Source organism: Pseudopodoces humilis, chromosome 22 (assembly GCF_049639895.1).
Source record: "Pseudopodoces humilis isolate 2021_Gansu_Grassland_sample_001 chromosome 22, ASM4963989v1, whole genome shotgun sequence".
NCBI lineage: Eukaryota > Metazoa > Chordata > Aves > Passeriformes > Paridae > Pseudopodoces > Pseudopodoces humilis.
Window position 1 is genome coordinate 5,996,256 of NC_142221.1, and position 20,169 is coordinate 6,016,424.

Consider the following 20,169-nt stretch of genomic DNA (forward strand, 5'->3'; position numbering starts at 1 on the left):
CCGGAGATGTCTGTGACCAGGGGTGAGCAGCAACCATCTCCCATGACAGAGCACTGCCATCTCCTGGGGACCGCGGGGACGGGTGCTCACCCGGGGACGGGGACAGCGATGGGGACCGGGACCCGGCACAGATCTGGCTCCCTCACACCCCTCTCCCCACGGTGACACCGCAGGACAACGACCAAGAGACCCTCGGTGATGGACACAGGGATGGTGGCAGACAGTGTGACAGAAGGAGGGTGGCTGTGGCTGTGGGGTGGCCACACGTGCAGCCCCCTGCACCCCATTCGGCCCAGCATCATCCCCCCTGGCAGCATATGGGATGGCCTTGCACTTTCAAAACAGAGGAAAAGCATCTAAACCCCAACACCAAGCACTCAGGGCTGTACTGGGAAGCAGGGCAGGGTCCCTGTCCCACTCCATGCCCGAGTCGCCACCCGGGGAAACTGAGGCACACCCACAGCACACCCACAGAGGGCTGGAGGCACAAGAGAGATGGGTCTCCCCACTCCCCAGCTTTAGGCCATGGTGTCCCAAACCACACGACCCCTCTGTCCCCTTGTTTCCACCAGCACAAGGCAAGCACTCGCCGGCCCCAGCCCTGGATCGTTGTCCTGGCAGCGTCCCAGCCCCGGCCGGATGGCTGCATCCTTCCTGCCCGCCTGCCTCCTCGCAGTGCCCCAGGCTCTGCCGGTGGCTCGTGGCCCCCCGAGCACGGGGCTGACGTCGGGCTGACTGGTGAGTTTGGGTTTTCGTCTTGGGGAGTTTTGTTTTTTCCCTGCTGGCTTCCTTTCTCCACTCTGACTCCTTGGCCTCGTGGCCTTGGCTGACCCCAATGCTGCCGCCCCTCCTGCCATCCCGGCTCCCTGGCTCCGTGCCCAGCTCCCAGTAGTCCAAAAGTAAGTGGTGGGGGCCCTGTTGGGGTTGCAGCTCTGATACCTCCTGCCCTCTGTGTAGCTGCGTAAACCGTGTCCCCAAGTTCCACTGCAGGCCCTCTGCTCTGGCACTGTGCCTGTGTGGTTCTGTGGGTGCTGGGGAACCCCCACATCCCCTGTCCCCCACACCAGCACCCCGAACTCTCTTTTGGGGTCCTGTGACTCACCACTGTGAGGGCACCCACCCAGTCCCACAGCCCAGGAGGACACCCAGCCTGGTGGCTGGGCTCATCTGGGGGTCCCCAGCACATTCCTTATCCCCTGGTGTCACTGAGTGTCCAGGCACAGCAGGACAGGGAGCACCCCACTCCATGGCATTGTGCCACCACAAACCATCACAGTGCAGCCACTGCGTACCCCAAAAAACCCTGACAACCAACAGAAACAAGGAAATTCCAAGGCATGAAAGTGGTGTAATTCCCCATCCCAAATCCGGTCACCTCCAGCCCCTGGCAGCCAGTGGGAGAGCTGAGAGGAAGGGAGGCATGTGCAGGACACGACTCAGATGCTGCCTGTGTGTCCAGACACACACCCAGAGCACGAGGGGGTTCAGCAATCGGGACAGAATGAGGGTGGCCAGGACTGGTTGGAGGATGCAGACACAGGCTCCCTGCAGGCCACAGATTGGGAAGCCAGGGCGAGCGGCTGGGATGCTCCCTCCCTTCCTCTGAGCACAGCATCCCGCTGCCCCGGTGGGATAAACACACGCTTCCGGCCCTTAATCAGCTCCAGAGGGGCTGGGGGGGGGACGACAGAGGGGGAGAAAAAAAAAAAAACTCTGGAAAGAAAAACTCATTTCCTGCGACAGAAGAAAAAGATAAAGTCTGGATTCATTAAAGTGAACTTTACTGGGGAGAGACGGGAAAGAGCCAAACACAATGTCCTTGAAATTTCCTCCACATGGCTCCGTCCATGAAAACAGGATAAAGCCGCTTCCGCTGTCTCTGCTGGAGTGCACTGGGGGAAACTGGGGCTGGGGGTTTGGTTACAGGCAGTCGAGGTGGGTGCAGACCTGCTGGAAAACCTCATCCACGGAGCCCTCGGCGTTGAGCTGCGTACAGAGGGGTTAGCTGGGGGACTCGCCCGAGGGCTCTCATCCAAGAGCAACTGGAACTCTTCCAAGGATGCATTTTGGCCATGGGTGAAGAGACCAGGGCTCATTTAGGGCAAAGGGGTGCAGGCCATCCTTGGAGGGGGCCGTGTTGGGAATGAGAGGGATCAGGCCCACCCCAAACTAGGCAGAATTGAGTTTTCCTGCTTCCCTCATCATCCCCATCCAACACTTCCCCTCCCCTGGGACACAAGCCCCAAGCTGTGAGGCTGGAGGGTGCTGGCATCAGCCACATCCTCGCTCACCTGGCGGACGATGCCTCTGCTCTTGTAGAAGGCAATGACAGGCTCAGTGGCCTTGTAGTAGGTCTCCAAACGCTTCTTGATGGTCTCCTCATTGTCATCCACCCTCCCGCTGGTCTCGCCTCGCTTCAGCAGGCGTTTCACCATTGTGTCCTTCCCCGCATCCACGTAGAGCAGCAGCGTGGGGGGGGCGATCTGTGGACACAGGGGACATGGCTGTCACCACACTGAGCTGGTGTGGGTCTGGTTTGGCTTGGGGGGGTGGTGGCCAGCATGAGGGTCACAGATGTCCCCACACCACCCTCTACCTCCCTCCGCTTTGGTCTGGGAGCCACCAGGACACTGTTCCAGTGGCCTCTAGGGCCATGTAGAGGGAGGCAAAGGGACACTGTGGCCAAGCCCTGGCTCTCTGCCATCACCATCATGTCAGCACTGTTGTCATGCTCTGTCGGCCTGAGGACACCCTGGTCCCTCCCACTGTGCTCTGGGCACAGGCTGTCCTGAGGCAGGGGGCCTGCTGCCCAGTTTAGACCCTTCTGGGATGTGATCTCTGCTGGGATGGGGAGGCCAGGCTGCTGCTGAATTGAGTCCCTGTGCTAGCAGCTGGTGTGTGGCATGGCCCAGCACGGCACCAGTCCTCACCTTCTTTTCAAACTCCTCTCCCTGCTTCACTTCACGGGGGTATCCATCGATCAGGAAGCCCTTGGACACGTCTGCTTTGGCCACCATGGCATCCCGCAGCATGTCCAGCACCGTGTCCTGGAGGGGGAAGGACAGAGCTGCTACGGCTGATAGGGGACAACACGACTCCCACCCAGCACCCCAACCCCTGCTGCAAACCCCACCCTGGGGTGGCAGGGCCAGAGATGCCTGAGCCATGTGCCAGCCATTACTGTGGTATCTGGTGTCCCCACTGCCACCCCTGCACACCCCACCATGTGGCAGCTGATGGCTGGTGAGGACTTACCAGGGGCACCAGCTCTCCCTTCTCCATGATGGCCTGCAGCTTCTTGCCCCGCTCTGAGCCTGAGCTGACCTCTGCACGCAGCAGGTCCCCCGTGGAGAGGTGGGTGTAGCCATACTTCTGCACAATCTTCTCACATTGTGTCCCTTTCCCTGAGCCGGGGCCACCTGCAAGGCACATGTGTGTCCCAAGCCATGGGTAAGGAGAGGGAGAGGTGCATGGGAGCAGGAGTCCTCAGAGCTCAGTGACATGTCAGTTGGTGTCCCCAAGACCAGCACCAAGTGGATGGACAGAGCTCCTCCTGAAGTTGCCCAAGTGCTTGGGGGTGGCATGGGCTGCTGGGAATTGGCATATGGGCACCACATCCTGATGGCACCCAGGGCATCAGCACCCAGGGTTTTGTCACATTATCCCCAGGGGTTTGTTGTCACATCAACCCCCAGTGGTTTACTGTCACATCAACCCAGATGCTGCCACCCCAAGCCTGGCCAGAGGTGCCTTCCTGATCTCAGCATACCCCACGTGGCCTTGAGGAGCCAAGCTGGAGCCATGGCCATCCCAGTGCCTAGGAATAGCCCAGTCTCAGCCTCCAGCCCTGTTTCCCCAGCCCAGAGGTACAGGGAAAAGGCCTGTACTGACCCCACCAGTGACAGGATCTGGACACAGACTTACCCACCACAAAGATGATTTTGTGCTGCTTGAGCTTTTCTGGAAGAGAGAAAAGAAAAAAAAAATTATCAAAAGCTAAAAGGTCCATGTGGGAGTGAGGTATCCCCAGGGGGTGCCAGATCCAGGGCAGGCATCCCTGGGGATGGAGGGGACCGATCCAGGAGAGACCTGGGAGGAAGATGGAGAGGGAAGCAGACGTGTGTCCTGGTCACCTGGGCAGGTTGGGATGTCTGGCCACATCTGAGCACAAAGACTCCATGGCACCTTGGCCATGGGGCTGGAATTCCAGTGCCACGTGGTGTCCCAGAGGTGGTCATTGTCCACGGCTCCCCCGTAGGCAGGGACTGGCCTCATCCATCCCTGTGGCCGGCTTCTCACCCCACTGGGCTAACTGAGGCCGGGGCAGGTTCGGCCACCTCGAGCACCTGGCACAACCCCAGCAGTCCCTGGAGCCCAGCATCGGTCCCTGGACTTGGTGGCCGATGTGCAAGTGGCACTGACTGCCCCGTCCCCTGCCCAGCACCATGGCACAGGGTTCTCACCACCTGTGGGATCTGTGCACCAACCGTGGCGTGGGGTGATGCCAGGGTGTGATGCCAAAAGGGGGAAGCAGAGTTAAAAATAAAGTTGAGCTGCTCTGGGGCCACTTTCCCATCTCCTGATTACAGCTGGATGAAATTTCAACTCCTTGGCATCCAGCACTCCCCAGGACTGGGGATGGAGCCAAGTGTCTGGCAGGGACCAATGGGATGTGGGGCGTGTGGGGGGGCTGGAGGGACATGGGGGATGGACAGAAGAGAGGGAGGCAAGGACACAGAGGCACGTGGAGGGGAGGAATGCAAAGAGAACCAGGGCTGCATGTAAGGGGGACAAATGCAGGGGGGACCAAGGGGACTGATGCAGGGGGGATGGATGCAGGGGGACCAAAGGGGTTGGATAAAAAGGGGACAGGGGCATGCAGAGGGGATGGATACAGTGGGGACGAGGGGGGTTAATTCCAGGGGGGATTGATGCAGGGGGCAACCAAGGAAATGGATACCAAGGAGACAGCGAGATGCAGAGGGAATGGATGCAGGGAACACTGAGGGGATGGATGCAGTTGGAATGTATGCAGGGAGACAGATCACTCACCTGTCGACATGCTGACGTAGTCCAGGCACAGAAGCACTTAAGGCTGCCAGGAAAGAGCAGGATAAACAACTCAGCACATCAGGTCACCAAGTGTCTGGGGAGAAACACTGGGGAGAAAGGGTCTCTTTTTGGCCATGATGGTGCCCAGCTCCAAGGCCAGGCCGGGGGGGATGGCATGGAAGACACAACTCCTGGCTCAGCCCTGGAATAGGGAGCTGAGGGATCTCTGCTTCTGCGGCCATCACTCACCTGGTTCCCAGCAGTCACCCTCCGCATCCGGCTGCGGTAAGGGCATCCCCATGCCGGGTGACGCGTGGTGACGTTGTCGGCTTCCTCCCCTGCCCTGCCCACATCCCAATGCCTGGGGTGCTGCCCGACAGCAGGAAACCCGCTTGGGATGCCCGGTGCCACCACAACAGCGAGTGGTGGAGACAGCACCCCCAGCTCCCCACGGGCTGCTTTTAGGGGCTGTCCTAAGGAGGGGGTTGCAGCACCCCATTGCACCCCAAAACCTCGAGGGCGTGTTTGGCCACCCCGCCTGCTCACACCCAGCCCCGCAGCACCCGAGCTGCTTGGCCACAGCGCGTCACCCCAAACCGGCTGGACGGGGTGCAGGCACGGGGCATCCCGTGGCCAGAGGAGCCCGTAGCCGCTGACAGGTCGTGTTACAACCTCGAAAGGGCAGGGGCTAAGAATGGCCGGACTGAAACCGGCACCGAGTCACATCCCACCAGAGCTGCCGGGACAAAGTCCTGAGATGGCCCCCACGGGGTTCGGGGGGTGCAGGACCCCCGGGACCCTGATTGTGAGGGTGCTGAGACCCAGGACAGCTAGCACTAGTCTTGGTGGGGTGATCGGGGTCTGCGGGCAGCCCCGGCCCTCAGTGTGAGCCGGGTGCCTGATCCAGCGCGGTGCCGGTCCCACGGCTGAAGGGTGAGGGTGATGTAGAGGTGACCGGGGAGAGCGCTGACCCGCCCGGGTCGGGGCTGGGGAGGGGGCTGCAGGGTGGCTTTGTGGCTCCCCAGCCGAGGCCCTTTCTGGCTGCACGCCGGGGTGCCCCAGCGATCTCACCCCACCGCCAGCTCCAACCCAGCCCTCGTATTCCACGGGCAGCCAGCGCCCCGCAGCCCCTCCCTGGGACCCGAGCCCCTCACCGGGCTGCTCCAGCACCCCCGCCGTGCCCCCGCCACCGCTCGCAAGCGAGAACCGAAGCCTCCCTCGCCGCCCCCGCCCCCGGGGGTCCCGCACCGGCCTGGGCCGGCCCCGCGGAGGTCCCGCACTGACCTGGCCCCGCCGCCGCCCGCGCCGGGCCCGCCGGTACCGCTATTTATAGAGCCCGGGGGGGGGGGGCACGCGGGGAGCGCGCGGCACCGGCGGCGCGAGCGAGCGGCGTGAGGGGACCAGGAGCCACGGGGGGGCAGGGGGGACAAGGGGGGGACAGGGAGCGACAGGAGGGGACAAGGGGGGGACAGGGAGCGACAGGGGGGGACGGGGGGGACACAGCGGTCCCTGCGCCCGCCCGCACGGGCGGTTTAACCCTGCACCGCTCGGGGGTGCGGGTCCGCCTGAGAGGGCAGCCCCCACCCTGCCGGGTCTGGGGGCTCCGGGGCTCCCCGTGCCTCCGCTCCCAGCTCCTCGCAGGGGAATGCTCTTCTCGTCACTGTCCTCATGTCGCTTCCCCTTTTCTGCCCCCATTCCGTTCTCATTTCCCTATCCCTGTCCCTGATGTCCCCATCCTTGTCCCTAATACCCTCATACCCCCAATCCATCCCCATGTCCCCATCCCATCCCTAATGTCCCTATCCAGTCCCCATGTCCCCATTCCTGTCCCATCCCATCCCTACTGTCACCATCCTTGTCCCTAATGTCCTTATGTCCCCATCCCATCCCCATGTCCCCATCCCATCCCTAGCTTACACATCCCTCCTGCCCAGCTCCCGGGGTGTAAGACCCCAGGGGTGCTGTGTCCTTGTTAAGAGTTGATTAGTGAGAGATATTGGAAGCCAAAGCCAATAGTACATATTTTATTTAACAATAAAATGTGAGGTAGAGAAAGAAGTAGAAAAGAGGAATGAGGGTGGGGAGGTGGGGGGAGAGAGATCGGTCAAGCAGAAAATTATCACCACCCGTGGATCTCTCAGCATCTCGTTGGTCCTTCTTCACCCTGGTCTTCATGGTGGTTAGGGTCCTGAGGTTGTTGAAAACTTTTCACTATTTATACATTTTTGCAAATAAAGGCATTAATGCTCATTTGCTACCCAGTTTCTTTATTCCACTGGTTAAATGATTCCCTCTCTTCTAATGGTAATCCCATGCTCAGTCTTTCTCTTCTAGTTGGGTCCATGGTTGTGATCTCCCCCTGCCAGAATTACCTTTTACCCAGCTGGAGCTGATTCCATCCACCAGTTACTTGGCTTTCCTTGTGGATTCTTTGTGGCCATTATCAGTGATACATTCTTCTCCCCCAATTTTATTTACCACCCGTAATCTGAGATAATGCTTGGACAATAGTACCACCTTTATTTTATCTCAAGTTCCTCTTACATATAATTTACATAAAAGTCTAAGGCATGTTTGGCAGGGGGAAGAGGGGCTTCGATGGTTGCAGATGCAACCATCCCATAACTGGGGGTGATTTGTTTGATATGTGTCTGAGCAGTTTCCCCTCCACAGCTTGTCTGGGTGTGTCATCCAGGATGTGCCAGACCAGAGCCAGTGCCATCGTGCTGCTCCCTTCTGTGCCCATCTCATGGCAAAGCCCTTCTGTGGCACCAGACTTGGAGACAGGCAACTGTGATCTCCCAGTCCTCGCACTTACCTGCCCTTCCTCCTCCTCTGTGCCTGCACAGGCCCTGTCACAAGACTCTGTGACCCCAGGGCACCTGGCTGGGGTGACACAATCTGGGGAGGTCTCAGCTGCCACCTGATACTGTGGAGGGGGCTCAGAGCTGGAGTCAGCCAGGGACTGGACATGGATCCCACCTGGACATGCTGGGCACCTTGCCACACCCTCCTGAGTGCCCAGGGACAGCACTGCTGTGGGCTGGGGGTCACTGCCATCATCCCCAAAAACCCATCCAGAGCCAGGGCTCAAGGTAACAGACTGCAGCAATATTTATTCCTGTACAAACAATTACAAAACATGGGCGCCCCACTGCTTCCCCCAGCACTGAGCCCCCCAAAACCCCAACCAGAGGGAAACTGAGGAATGGATTCCTGCCAAGGCCACACACCATATTTAGGTGCTTTCCCCAGATCACCTTCTCTGCTGCTGAGAAATTAATAACAAAGTCCTGTTCCAGCCACAGGGTACCAAGAGGCACCACTGCCCCTCAATACCTGCCCACTTCTAAATTGTTTATAAGCAGCTGCTGGCCCTTTGTTATCACTAATGAGCAGCCCCTGCTCACTCCTTCATCCAGGAAACCCAAGTACAATCTCCAGGATTAGAAGCAGGGAGAAAAAAAAGCCAAAACCCCCAAAAAGCTCCCCAAAAGCCTATCTTTCAGTTAGAAAAGCTTTTGGCAGTATGGGGCACAGCGGTGCTAGGAGGGGCTGGTGTTTTTGGGGTGCTGGGACGGGGAGGGTGGCAATGTTGCCCCCATGGGGTCCCACCAAAAACTGTGGGGTTCTGCTGCAGGAAGGATGACTGAGGACTGGGGATGAGGAGGCTGGGGAAGGCAGAGGGGAGCTGAGCTCCAAGAGGGAATCTCCCCACCCAGATGGTTGGGGCAAACAATCTCTGTGGTGACCCCAGAAGTGGTGTAAACCAAAACTGAGCTGAGGGGACCTGGAACCCCCTTACAGGCTCACAAGGGCTGCAATGTGCATGGACCAGGATGGGGCAGGATATCATGGCCAAGCATCCTGCACATGGAGGGAGGACACCCCAAATCTTACATTCACCACCTGGCCCCCAAAAACCAGCTCAAAACCCAACACATCCCAGGTGCAAGGAGCCACCAACAGCAGTGGTCCTGTGGGAGGCAGCTGGTGGCACCCTGAGCCAGGGCTCCCCCCACTCCCAGGGGGATGCAGGGGAACCCCCATCCATCCCAGCTCCAGGGGTCTGCCTAGCAGGTGTGGGGCAGCCCCTAAGTCCAGGTGGGGTGGGAGAAGGTGATGTTGTAGAGGCCGGCCCAGCTGGCAAACACCCTCTTCTCAGTGATGAAGCGGTGATGGTTGCCCCTGCGGCTCCGCTCGTTGTGGATGTAGGTTGTGCACTCGTCGGGGCCCTTGGGCTCGTAGTAGTGGTAGGGCAGGCGGCGGGGCGGGGGGTGGCGGCTGCAGCAGGGAAAGAAACATTCGGTGAGCCCCATGGTGGGGTCAGGGAGCTGGGGTGGGGGCCTGGGGGGTCTCCTCACCCGCAGTAGCTGGGTGGCACCATGCCGTAGACGTGGACGGCGTCACACAGCTCCACCGCAATCACCATGGTGAACCAGCCAGTGCTGAGCCACGAGCGAGACTTCTCCCTGGGGAGGAAAAACAACAGGAAGGATGACAGGGGTGAGCTGATGTGGGCAATGGACCCCCTCAGTGTCCCCAACGTGCCTCAGGGACCCCCAGCTCAATGCTGCAGCCCATGAAGCAGTTCCAAGAGTCAGCTCTGTCTTGAGAACCTGGAGAAAGGGGGACACAGCACAAGAGGTGGCTCTGAGGTACCTGTCCTTCCCTGTCTCTCCCCGAAACAGGTCATCAAACTGCTTCATGCGGCGAGGAGAGACAACGTAGGCTGTCATGTTGGGGAACGAGGTGCAGACACGCTGGATGATCTTCAGGAGGCTCTTCTGCATCTTGGTGGGAGGCCCCCAGAAGATGAAGATGGTCTCTGGGGTCTTGTTGACGAACTCCTGGGGCCGCTTGAGGACACGGTAGAGGCTGGAGTGGGCCACCACGCGGAAGCTGGTCTTGTTGCCCACATCAGCATTGTAGCCCGTGGTGGGAGCATCGTTCATGCGGATGGTGCACTCGGCCCCGTCAATGACCGTGCCCAGGTGGGTGCCCAGGAGGTGGCTGGAGCTGGTGACAATGACGCATTGGTGGCAGCGGGCAGTCAGGGTCTGGTGATGACAAGTGCCATCAGCAGGTGACTTGTGGTGTCACCATGGACAGGGTACTGCTCCCTGTGGAGCCACTGTGCTCGGGAGGGGACAGTTTGGCCGGATGTCAGCAGAGGGACAGACCCCATGTCACCGCTGAGGCCCGGCCCCGCTGCCCAGCTCGTACCTTGTTCCCACAGACAGGCAGGTACCCGCTTTTCACCCCCCACTTCTTGAGGTTGGGGGGCCGGCGGGCTCTGCCCCGCAGGCGGCTATAGGGGAAGACCTCGCTCCCGTTGCCGGAGCTGTAGATGATCAGCAACATGATCAGGGCAAAGAGGACCCCCAGGGCGGCGGCGCGCTGGCTCTGTGGGCAGGGGGAGAGCGTCAGCCGCTGCCCCCACCTCATGGGGTCAGCACCCACCCCACTCCCATGGCATTTCCAGCAGGATGCCTGCTGTCCCCAGGAGGTCCTCGAGGTGATTCTCTGGCACTCACCGCACTGCCACTCATGTCTCCGTGCTGGCCTCAGCACGCAGTGATCCCCGGCGTCCCACGAGCACCTGCAAGGCATGTGGTCACCCCCAGCCCAGCCCTTCGTCCCCAGGCTGGTGGGAGTGCAGGATCAGGTGTACACAGGACAAGTCTCCAAGTCCCCCTTTGAAGAAGAGAACAATCCCCCAGAATTTATGAGGGGAAAAGAAATGCTGTGGACAGAGGTTGGGAAGACTCCGGGGTGTAGAAGAACAACTTGTGCCTGGGGGATCCCCACGTTAAGCTGGGTCCAGGGAGAATTATCCTCCCTTCTTGGGGATGAAACCACTCAAACCACAGGGTTAGGGAGGGTTAACTTGCTGCTTGTGCAGTGAAATTCCATTAAAACCACCACCACAGGAGTCTTGGATCAGGAGGGAGTGGAAGCAAATGACACCTGCCCCATTCAGCACATGCATTGGATTGCACCCAGCAGACTTGCAGGGACCTCTCCAGGCCCGGGACCCACTCTAACTTCCACTCAAAGCGGACTGACCCAGTTTAGTTTTGGGAGCCCTGGTTATTGAGCCCCAGCCATTCCGGGAGCGCTCCAAGCAAGTGGAAATTAAAAACCACTGAAGCCTCTTTACTAATTGTCACAAGGCAAATTATGCAACAGCCTGAGATCAACCCCTGGGGGGAGCTGACACCTCGAAACGCTCTCAGGGCTGGTGGTGGTGCCAGAAGGTACCAGCCTGCCCGGGGAGCCCAGGCCATTGCCGGGCGTGATGATGCTGGGGGGCTTCGTCGTGCGAAGGCTGGGGACGCTGTGGGACCCCCACTCCCGGACCCCACTTCACTCCCTCCATATCTCTCGGGCCATGTGGGACCCCACGGAGTGCCTTACCTGCTGGGGGCTCTCATGAGGAGTCCGTCACCTCCTGCGCCCCGCGGGCGGCGAGTGCAGCCTGGTCCCTCCAGCGGGCTCGGCCATGGCCGGGACAGGGGCTCACATTGCCGCTCTGCGGGAAAAGCCTGCTTCAGATCCAGCCCCCTTCCTCCGCCGGGGGTCCCCCAGCTCCGGATGCGAACCCTTCTGCCCACCGGGAAGGGAAAACCCGCCCGGCCCCGGGTGCCAGCCTCCCGCCACTCCTACGTGCGAGTCCTCCCCCGCCCCGGGGAGCATCCCCCACCCCCGGCCGGGGCCACACGAGAGGGAACCGGACCCTTCCTACCCCTCCATCCCCGTTACACCGGGAGCAGGGCCGCTCTCCCGCCCGGCCACGGCGCGTTCCGCCCCTGCACCGGCTGAACGGGCCCGGCCGGGACGCGCGAGGTCCACGGACGGCTCCGATACCACTGCCGATATCGATATCGCTGCTGGTATTGATATCGAGCCGGTATCGATATCACTGCCGGTATTGATATCGTGCCGTTACTGATATCGCTGCCAATACTGACCGCCCCTCTGCCGCCGCCCAGGCCGGGTCCCAGTGCCGCCCGCCCGGGATCGGGAGAGCCGCTGGATCCTAGTGCCGCCTTCTCGGGATCGGGAGAGCCGCTGGATCCTAGTGCCGCCTTCTCGGGATCGGGAGAGCCGCTGGATCCTAGTGCCGCCTTCTCGGGATCGGGAGAGCCGCCGGGAAAGGCCGGGACTGATCCCCCGGTTCCCGGGGAGGGGGGCAGCGCTGTCCGGCTGTGGCAGGAGCAGCACGCCGAGCCTGAGCCGCTGCTGGGCGCAGCGCATTGCAGGGATGCCGAGGCCGGGCAGTTCAGGGCCCCGCTCTGGGGGGTTTCGTGGCACAGGGAGAGGGCTCCAACGCTGGCAGGGACCTGCAGCCCTGACGCCTGTCCAGAGGGATTCTAGCTCTGCTGTGCCGGTGATGCTTTACCCTGTGTAGGGCTGTGGCAGCTGAGGCAGCAGGCAAAGAGCTTCGTGTGCTCCTCTGCTGCACTGCCCCGCAGGAAGCAGCCCTGGCAGCACCCCCAGTTCCTGGACCACTCGCTCTGCACCCCAGCATCTGTACCCCTCCTGTCACCCCTGCCCCCCCCAGACACCACCGGACCCAGCCAAACATGTGGCATCTGTTTACATGTTCAAAGGGCTGCTGTGGGCTCAGGGCACACACTTGCCCTTGGCATGTCACATCTCTCCAGGGACATGGGAGCTGCCAGTGCCCTGTGACAGCCCAGCAGCCCTGAGCCCTGTGGGACCGAGGATCACCCCAGATTGAGCACCCATCCTGCATAATTGCAGCTGCTGGTTCCCAAATAACCTCAAATGCTTTCAGCACCCTCTTCCCTGTTTAGGCTCAGCTCCACCCCCTTGTCACCTCCCCCTCTTATTTATAGCCTGGCAGCCTGTGATGAGCTATTGAGTATCCCCCCTCCCTCGCCCCCTGTTCTGTCCTGCAGCCACAAAGGGCACAGCAAGGGGCACCACTGAATTAAAAAACATTTTAATGGCCATGTTTGCTTTGGTCTTAATCCAAGGACACTTGTGACAAGGCAACTCAGAGCTCCTAGGGCACATGTGGCTCCAGGGCTTCCCAGCTGAGGGGATGCAGACACCAAGCAGCAGAAGGCAGAGCCTGAATCCAGCTGCCTGCACCCCACACCCAGCACTGTCCAGAGGGCACAAGTGGAGCAAGGACCACAGCAGAGCTTCATCTCTGTGAGAGGCACCAGTCTGCAGCCCTGGCAGGGCTGAGCATTTCTGCCCCACGTCCTGCTGGAGTCTAGCAGCATGTCTAATCCAGCATTAAATATTCCTCCTAGTAGAGCGAGCAGAAAACCAGGTCTCCCTGGGTCCATCCAGGCAGGTGTTTGGAGCTGATGGGGCTGCACGGGTCCAGCTCATTGCCCCCCATGTACCAACAGGGGGTCCCCAGCCTATCCACCAGCTGGGGAAACAGGCACTGCTGCTGCAGGCACGGAGACTCCCTGCTCCAGGGCTTGGCAAAAGGTGTCCAACCACGGCACCGGCAGAGCTGAGACACGTTGCTGCAGTATGAGAGCTGCCCTGCCACCGAACTTCCTGCTGCTTCACCCTGTGGCTGGCACCCTACCTGCCTGCCCAGGATGAGTGGTTGAAAACAATGTTGCTCCTCTTGGCCCAGCGGGAGAAGATGGCTTTCTCGGTGATGAAGCGGTGTCCAGCACGGCGAGCTCGCTCGTGCATCAGGTACATCTTGCACTCGTCCAGCCGGCCCTTCTCAAAGTAGTGGTATGGCACGCTGGAGTGGTTCTTCTCCCTGGCAGGAGGGGACAGGCTGAGTGTGGGACTTGGGGGTACACCGGACCACCCCACAGCTGCCCCTGTCACCCCCACCACACCTGCAGTAGCTGTCGCTGACCATGCCAAAGACACAGATCTGCTCGCACAGCTCCATGGCCAGGATCATGGTGAACCAGCCCGTGCTCAGGAAGGAGCCGGATTTCATCCTGCAAAGCATGGTGGTCATACTGGAGTGGGTGGCACTGTGCCCCTGGCCCACCCACACTACGGGTGATGGATGGGAGGGACAGGAGGTACGTCAGGGGGACCCAATGGGGCTCCTCAGGAGCCAGCAGTACCTGTTCTTCCCTGTCTCATTCTGGAAGACGTCGTCACAGTATGCCATCTTCTCCTCGGTCAGGGTGTAGATCTGCAGCTGGGGGTACTTCTCTGTCACCTTCAGCAGTGCCTGGTAGGTTGAGCCCATCTTCTCCCTGCTCATCTTCTTTGCTGGCCCCCAGATAAAGTAGAGGGTCTCTTGGGACTGCTGGAAGAAGTAGGGCTGGTTCCCCAGCAGCAGAGGAACGCTGGTGTGTGAGACCACCCGGATAGTGCTGCGTGCCCCCACGTCCTGCTCGTAGCCGGTGGTGGGGGCATGGTTCATGCGCAGGACACACTCCTGCCTGTCGATGGCCTGTCCCAGCTGGGAGCCCAGCATCTGTCCCGAGCTGGAGACGATGGCGCAGTGGCGGCACAGCGCTCGCTCCAGAGGCTGTGGGGAGATGCACCGTCAGCTCCTTCTCCCCTCCCGCAGCGGCTGGATACATCACAGCCCCTGGACCCCTTTCCCAAAGGACAGCACAGGTGGGCCGAGCTGCCCCACCAGCCCCAGCGCCGCCCCATCCCCACTCACCTTCCCGTCGGGAACGCGGCTGTACCCCTGGAAGCTGCGGACGCTGGATGTGGCGGGGCTGTCCCGCAGCCCCGGGGCCTGGCAGCAGGGCTGCATGCGGGCGCGGTAGCCCAGCAGGATGTACAGCACGGCCACCACCATCGCGCACACCAGCGTGAGGAAGAGCCGGACCTAGAAGCAGAGCGGGGGGAGCTCTCCGGGCCTGCCCACGTGCACCGGCCCCGCGCCGGATGCCGGTGGCCCCGTGGCCATGAGGGAGCTGCCGCTCGGGGGTGTTGAGGTGTGTTGGGATGCCGGGCCCGGCTCACTCCCTGCAGCGGCGATGCCCGCACGCCCTACAGCTCGGCGCCCTCCAGCAGCGCTTTTAGGGCGAGCGGCTCCCCGATAGTGGCGGGGTCCCACCGGCCCCTCGCCCCTGTCCCACCCCCTACTCACCAGCGTCTTCATCCTCGGGGGGCTGGCGATTCACCGGGCGGGGTCCGGGGGTCACCGGGAGGATGGGGGCTCGCACCCTGCAAGCGGAGCGGGCTCAGCCGCGGCTCCCCGGGGTGAGGTCGCCCAGCGGGATCCCTCCGGTCCCCCAAGGCCCAGGGTTCCCCCCCACGCCTCGTGCCGGGACCTCCTCGAGGCCATTACCGGGATCCCCCCACGCACCCTCATTCCCACGATCCCCGAGGTCCCCCCTCCGTGTCCAGATCCCCCCCGCGCCTCCGCGGGTGCCGCCCCGCTGGGCAGGGGTCGGGCCCGGGGTGTCCCCCCGGCACGGCGTCCCCGGTTCCCAGTGCCGGCCCCACTCACCGAGCCGGGAGCACCCCGTGCTGCCACCAGCGGGTCCTGCATCCCGCCCGGCGTGGGGCTGGCGGGCCGAGGCGGGGCGGAGCCGAGCGGGCACTGCCGGGACCGGCACCGGGACCGCCCCCGCCCGCCCCGCCCCGCGAGCCGGCTCCTCCGGGGACGCGCCCGCCCGTGCCCGTGAGCTCGTGCCCGGCTCACCGGGACCGACCCCGGCACCCATCCCGTGTGTCCCGATAGCGATCCCCGCTCTCTCCCTACCGTGTGCCTCGGTAGCGACCCCATGGCTCTTTCCTCCTCTTGCTCTGCCCTCTTAGGCTCCCTTCCCGCTCGGGGGTCCTGCAGCCTCCCGGTTCCCTGTGATCTCCCACCTCCGTGCAGCACCAGCTCCCGATGAGCCCAAGGACACCACAAGGGTCCGGAATGGCTCAGGAGTGGGGCCAAGGCAGGTGAGACCTTCAGTACCCCAGACCCCATCAAATGGCTCCAGGGGGGTGCTCATCACCTGCAGCCCCTCCTGCCAGGGTCAAGCCACAGAGCACCCTTGAGAATTGTCCCCAGAGCGAGCTACCTGCTGGCCCAGGGCAGGGCACTGGACTTTGATTTCTCCCACTGTGATAAAGAAACACGAGATGTAACCTTGAAACGGACCCCTGTCCTGAACAGGCCTGAAACCAGAGGGAGAGGAAGTGACAGGGACAGCACTGGGCTCCTGCACAGGAAGCAAGGCTGCAGGGGGAGGTCACACCTGCAGCTGCTCGGTCACCACCGAATTCTTCTACCCTTTGCTTCCTTCTGCCCCAGCCCAAAACCACCCTTGCGGGGTGGGCTGAGCCCTGGCCAGCAGGTGAGGGGCAGGGAAGGGCAGCAATGGGTTTGACAGCTCAGCGTGGCCTGGCAGCCTCTGTAAGAGCTGGAAACAAGCCTCCAGCCAGAGCCTCACCTCTGGGCCCTCTGCTGGCTCCTGCAGCCAGGTTCAGCTGTGGCCCTTGGGGTGTCCCAAGCCACCAACTTCACCCCCAGGCAGGATGGGAGACTGTGGGACATGCTGCTGGCAGGAAGTTCACAGTACATGCAAGAAGGGTTAGAGTTCCCCAAATCTACCCTCCCCAGGCAGGGTACAGCAGCCCCAAGCATGGCAGAGCCAGCACAAAGCTGGGCCAGGTTCTCTCTGGTGCTTCCCTGCCTGACCTCAGCAGCAGCACCTCTTCAGCAGGATGTCATGCACTGCCAGGGCCACGCAGCTGAACCCACCCTGGCAGGCTTGTGGCAGCCCTTGGCATGGGCAGAGGACAGGGAGCGAGAACTTACAGACCTTTATTGAGGGTGATCCCGCTCGCCCCATGGTCCAGGGGAGCTGCCAGGAAAGGAAACCCCACAGGAGAAGGATACTGCCACCACACCTGCCTGATCAGCCCCAGCCTGGCTGGCACATGGAGCCTTCTCCAGGGCAGGAATCCAGCCAGGACTGAGAGCTGTGATGGGAACCACACCCAATACTTTGCTGTGATCCAGGACATCTCCTCACCACCCCCTCAGCTGGGTGGGATGCAGAGGGCAGCACTGTCCCTGCACCCTCTGCACACCCAGCCTTGTGGGAGTCCCTCTTCAGAAAGGCAAGAGCCCCCAGCACTGTAATTAGCCCTTCCAGAAGCAAATGGAGAAGGCAAACCTGTCCTTTCCAAGCCCAAAGTCTCATTTCTCTCCTTTCAGACTTGAATCAAAAAACCCCCACAAACTGTAGGTAAACTTTTAAATAAAATTCCCAGAAGGAACAAACTACTGGGCAGAGCCAGAGCTGAGGGGAAGTAGCACCCAGAGAGTGGGCAGGGCAGCCCCAGCGGGGGAAGCAGGTCCCTCAGCAGGGTCTCTGGTCCCTCACTTGATGAGCCTTGGATGAATCCTGCTTCTCTTTGGTCAGTGAACTGTAAACTACAGGTTTAGTCTCTGCAGGAGGGAACGTGGGAGCAGCTCAGTGTTGGGCACCTTGGAGATGTCTGCCTGGAGCTGCAGGAAAAGTCTTTTCCTGGCTACGATGCCGCAGTGTGGGCACCTCCCCATCTCCTCAGCTGGGCCTTCAGTCTGATTTCTTGGCGTGTTTCCTGCTCTTCCACATTACGAACATTATAAAAACACCTGCCATGAGAGAGAAAACAGATTCAGGTAGGAAACTTTTAATTCCAGGCACTTCTAGGTCTACATCTCTAGGTGTTGACCTGGTAATGAGAAACAGAATCTAAGCAGAACAAGAAAATTCTGCTGTCCAGAGGCTCCAACAGCCAAAGTCACACACAAACACAGACCCAAGTCCCTCTGCCAGGCTGAGCTGCAACAGTTACCACAGAGTGTCAGGAGTGCCACACATTAGCTAAACCCACAGCAACCCTCTTCTCTCTTCCTAATTTAGAAGTTTCTAATTAGAACAACAGAAATAACTCTCACCTATAAATAGCAGCAGCAGCAGCCCGGCTGCCACAGGGATGATAACTGCGTATTCCCGAGGCAGGAAATACTGGTGGATCCCATGATCGCTGTCAATGAAGGGCTGCAGGGACAGAGAGGGGTGTCAGCAGGTGGGGACAACACCTCGAGGTGCAGCCTCAAGGTTTTGGGAGAAACACGGAAATATCTGGTGTGAGATGACTAAAAAAGGGTGCCCAGACCTGCAGGTGGCTCAGCCACAGAGACCAAGAGTGGGTGGGCAGTGATGGTTTTGGCGTTCATTGGACAACGAGGGGCAGCTCTGGGGCTGGCACAGGGTCCCACAGCCCCGGGGGCTCGGGGTGGGCAGAGCTGCTGGTGCAGAATACAGCAAATCCCTGTCTCTGCTCTGCAGAAGGGAGCAGCTGACGCTGGCTCTGCTCCATGGTTATCCCAGCAGCATCCCCCTGCAGAGGCCAGCAGAAGGCTCCAGACACTAGGGAGCAGTGTGAGGATTCCCACACAGCAGCCAATACTCCGACAGCTCTGGGAATGCCGGCACAGACATGGCTCGGGCAGCACAGTGAGCAGATGCAAGAGGGGAATTCAAAACCCTTGGAGTTGGAGGGAAAGCTGGCGGCAGTTCAGGCATTAGCTCAGGGCTGAACCTGGCCTCTTGAACCTAGAAAGCTCGTGGGGAAAAGTTTCTTTCCAGGGAGAAAATCGCTAATGACCTCAGCTGATGTGTCCCCAAAAATGGGAAGCCTCACAATCACATTTCCAGAGCCCTGCATTCCCTAAACTCTTGTCCTCCCTACCAGGCTCCAGATGTGTTATGATTTGCCTCTTTCTATGTTTCCCTCTGTCATCTCCCACCAGAACCAGGAATCTAGGGAATGCAAACGTGGACGTTGATGACTACACCTCCATCAGGGCCAGGCTCCAGCTCTTCCCAATGGCTCATCCAGCCCCAGTTGGGTCAGCCCGTCTTGGAACAGCAGGGGGACACCACGATCAGTGTGATACCCAGAGAGTACACGGACTGTGCCAGCACACAGAGGACACATTTCTGCCCTGAAATGTTTAACCCAGAAGGCAAGAGTCCTTGGGGCACACAGACACATCACCAGCTGAACAATGGTCAGGGAAACACCTGAGTATGGAGTGACTGCGATTATATTGGCCAGAGGAACCCGTACCAGTACGATGATCCAGAGGGTGTAGTAAACAAAGAGGACGAGGCTGAAGGCGACCAAGCCAAACCCAACCAGCTGGTCCGTCGCTGTGGCCTGCAAAGGGAGAGACAGTCAGAGGGGATCGCCACGGCAGCGCCTGGCCAGGAGTGGCTCAAGGCAGCTGCTGTTGGTTCCGTGACGGCGCGGATGAGACACTGCGGCGGGATAATCCGCCGCGGGCCGCCGGGGCCTGCCGCAGGCAGCTCCCTGAGCCAATTCACACACCGCATCCCAAGGACCGACCCGATGCGGCCGGGACCGGTCTCTCCGCAGCGGCGGCAGCCAGGGAGCCTCGCGAGGGCTCCGGGCCGCGATTCGGCCCGAGCCCCCCGTGCCACCGGGCCGAGCAGCGCCCCTTCCCCGCCCCGCCACGGCGGCCCGCCCCGGGCTGGGCCCGCACTCACCATGGCGGCGCCCCGGCCTCCTTCCCCGCCGGCCCCGCCTTTCCGGCGCTCCCGCCAATCAGCGAGCAGTCCGCCAGCCCCGCCCCGGGAGCGGCCAATCAGCGGAGGAGGGGCGGGGCCCGAACTCCGTCACCTCCCGGAGCCGCGAAACGCCCGGAGAGGCGGCGGGAACGGCCCGGGAACGGCCCCGGAGAGGCGGCGGGAACGGCCCGGGAACGGCCCGGGAAACGCCCGGAGAGGCGGCGGGAACGGCTCCGGGAACGGCCCGGGAAACGCCCGGAGAGGGCGGCGGGAACGGCCCGGGCGCGGCTCCGGAGAGGCGGCGGGAACGGCCCGGGAAACGCCCGGGAGGGGCGGCGGGAACGGCCCGGGCGCGGGTCCGGAGGGGCGGCGGGAAGGTGCGAAAGGCAAAAGCCGCTTCCTCACAGGGCTCCTGTTCACCTCCAGCCCTGTCACGCATCAGCAGTGACCATCTGCACTGAATTTGGCTAACCCTCCATTAAAGGGGTGGCGAGCCTGTGCTGGCCAAGAGGTACAAGCGCTGAGGATCCAGAGAGATTTATTCTCTGGAGCCCTGCTGGGCTGTGGGCTCGATCCCCCAGGTGAGCCTGGCAAGATAGCC

At 61.2% G+C, this 20,169-nt stretch overlaps 4 protein-coding genes across 6 annotated transcripts; all 4 read right to left on the reverse strand.

Moving 5' to 3' along the window:
- Window positions 1–1,764: 1,764 nt before the first annotated feature.
- Window positions 1,765–6,359, reverse strand: AK1 (adenylate kinase 1). The gene is made up of 7 exons (XM_014256322.2): window positions 6,337–6,359; window positions 5,053–5,095; window positions 3,925–3,960; window positions 3,256–3,419; window positions 2,931–3,047; window positions 2,292–2,483; window positions 1,765–1,986 (listed from the first exon to the last, which is right to left on the reverse strand). Exons 2-7 carry the CDS (start codon window positions 5,060–5,062, stop codon window positions 1,921–1,923), a joined length of 585 nt encoding a protein of 194 aa, XP_014111797.1. The 5' UTR covers window positions 5,063–5,095; window positions 6,337–6,359; the 3' UTR covers window positions 1,765–1,920.
- A 2,642-nt stretch (window positions 6,360–9,001) lies between these two features.
- Window positions 9,002–12,272, reverse strand: ST6GALNAC6 (ST6 N-acetylgalactosaminide alpha-2,6-sialyltransferase 6). 3 transcript variants are annotated; one of them, XM_005527206.3, is made up of 7 exons: window positions 12,027–12,272; window positions 11,473–11,587; window positions 10,590–10,654; window positions 10,279–10,458; window positions 9,715–10,112; window positions 9,417–9,524; window positions 9,002–9,336 (listed from the first exon to the last, which is right to left on the reverse strand). In XM_005527206.3, the coding sequence occupies exons 3-7, from the start codon at window positions 10,602–10,604 to the stop codon at window positions 9,147–9,149; spliced, it is 891 nt and encodes a 296-aa protein (XP_005527263.1). In that variant the 5' UTR covers window positions 10,605–10,654; window positions 11,473–11,587; window positions 12,027–12,272; the 3' UTR covers window positions 9,002–9,146. The 3 variants fall into 3 exon arrangements, with proteins under 3 accessions (XP_005527263.1, XP_087922036.1, XP_014111796.1); XM_088065910.1 differs by having other exon boundaries at window positions 10,590–10,749; XM_014256321.2 differs by lacking the exon at window positions 12,027–12,272 and adding an exon at window positions 11,801–12,020.
- A 736-nt stretch (window positions 12,273–13,008) lies between these two features.
- On the reverse strand, window positions 13,009–15,571 carry ST6GALNAC4 (ST6 N-acetylgalactosaminide alpha-2,6-sialyltransferase 4). The gene is made up of 6 exons (XM_014256250.2): window positions 15,494–15,571; window positions 15,131–15,207; window positions 14,696–14,866; window positions 14,142–14,554; window positions 13,902–14,009; window positions 13,009–13,819 (listed from the first exon to the last, which is right to left on the reverse strand). The coding sequence occupies exons 2-6, from the start codon at window positions 15,140–15,142 to the stop codon at window positions 13,630–13,632; spliced, it is 894 nt and encodes a 297-aa protein (XP_014111725.1). The 5' UTR covers window positions 15,143–15,207; window positions 15,494–15,571; the 3' UTR covers window positions 13,009–13,629.
- Window positions 15,572–16,788: 1,217 nt separating this feature from the next.
- DPM2 (dolichyl-phosphate mannosyltransferase subunit 2, regulatory) lies at window positions 16,789–19,573 on the reverse strand. Its single transcript, XM_014256252.1, has 4 exons — window positions 19,548–19,573; window positions 19,108–19,197; window positions 17,930–18,032; window positions 16,789–17,623 (listed from the first exon to the last, which is right to left on the reverse strand). The coding sequence occupies exons 1-4, from the start codon at window positions 19,548–19,550 to the stop codon at window positions 17,565–17,567; spliced, it is 255 nt and encodes an 84-aa protein (XP_014111727.1). The 5' UTR covers window positions 19,551–19,573; the 3' UTR covers window positions 16,789–17,564.
- Window positions 19,574–20,169: the final 596 nt, after the last annotated feature.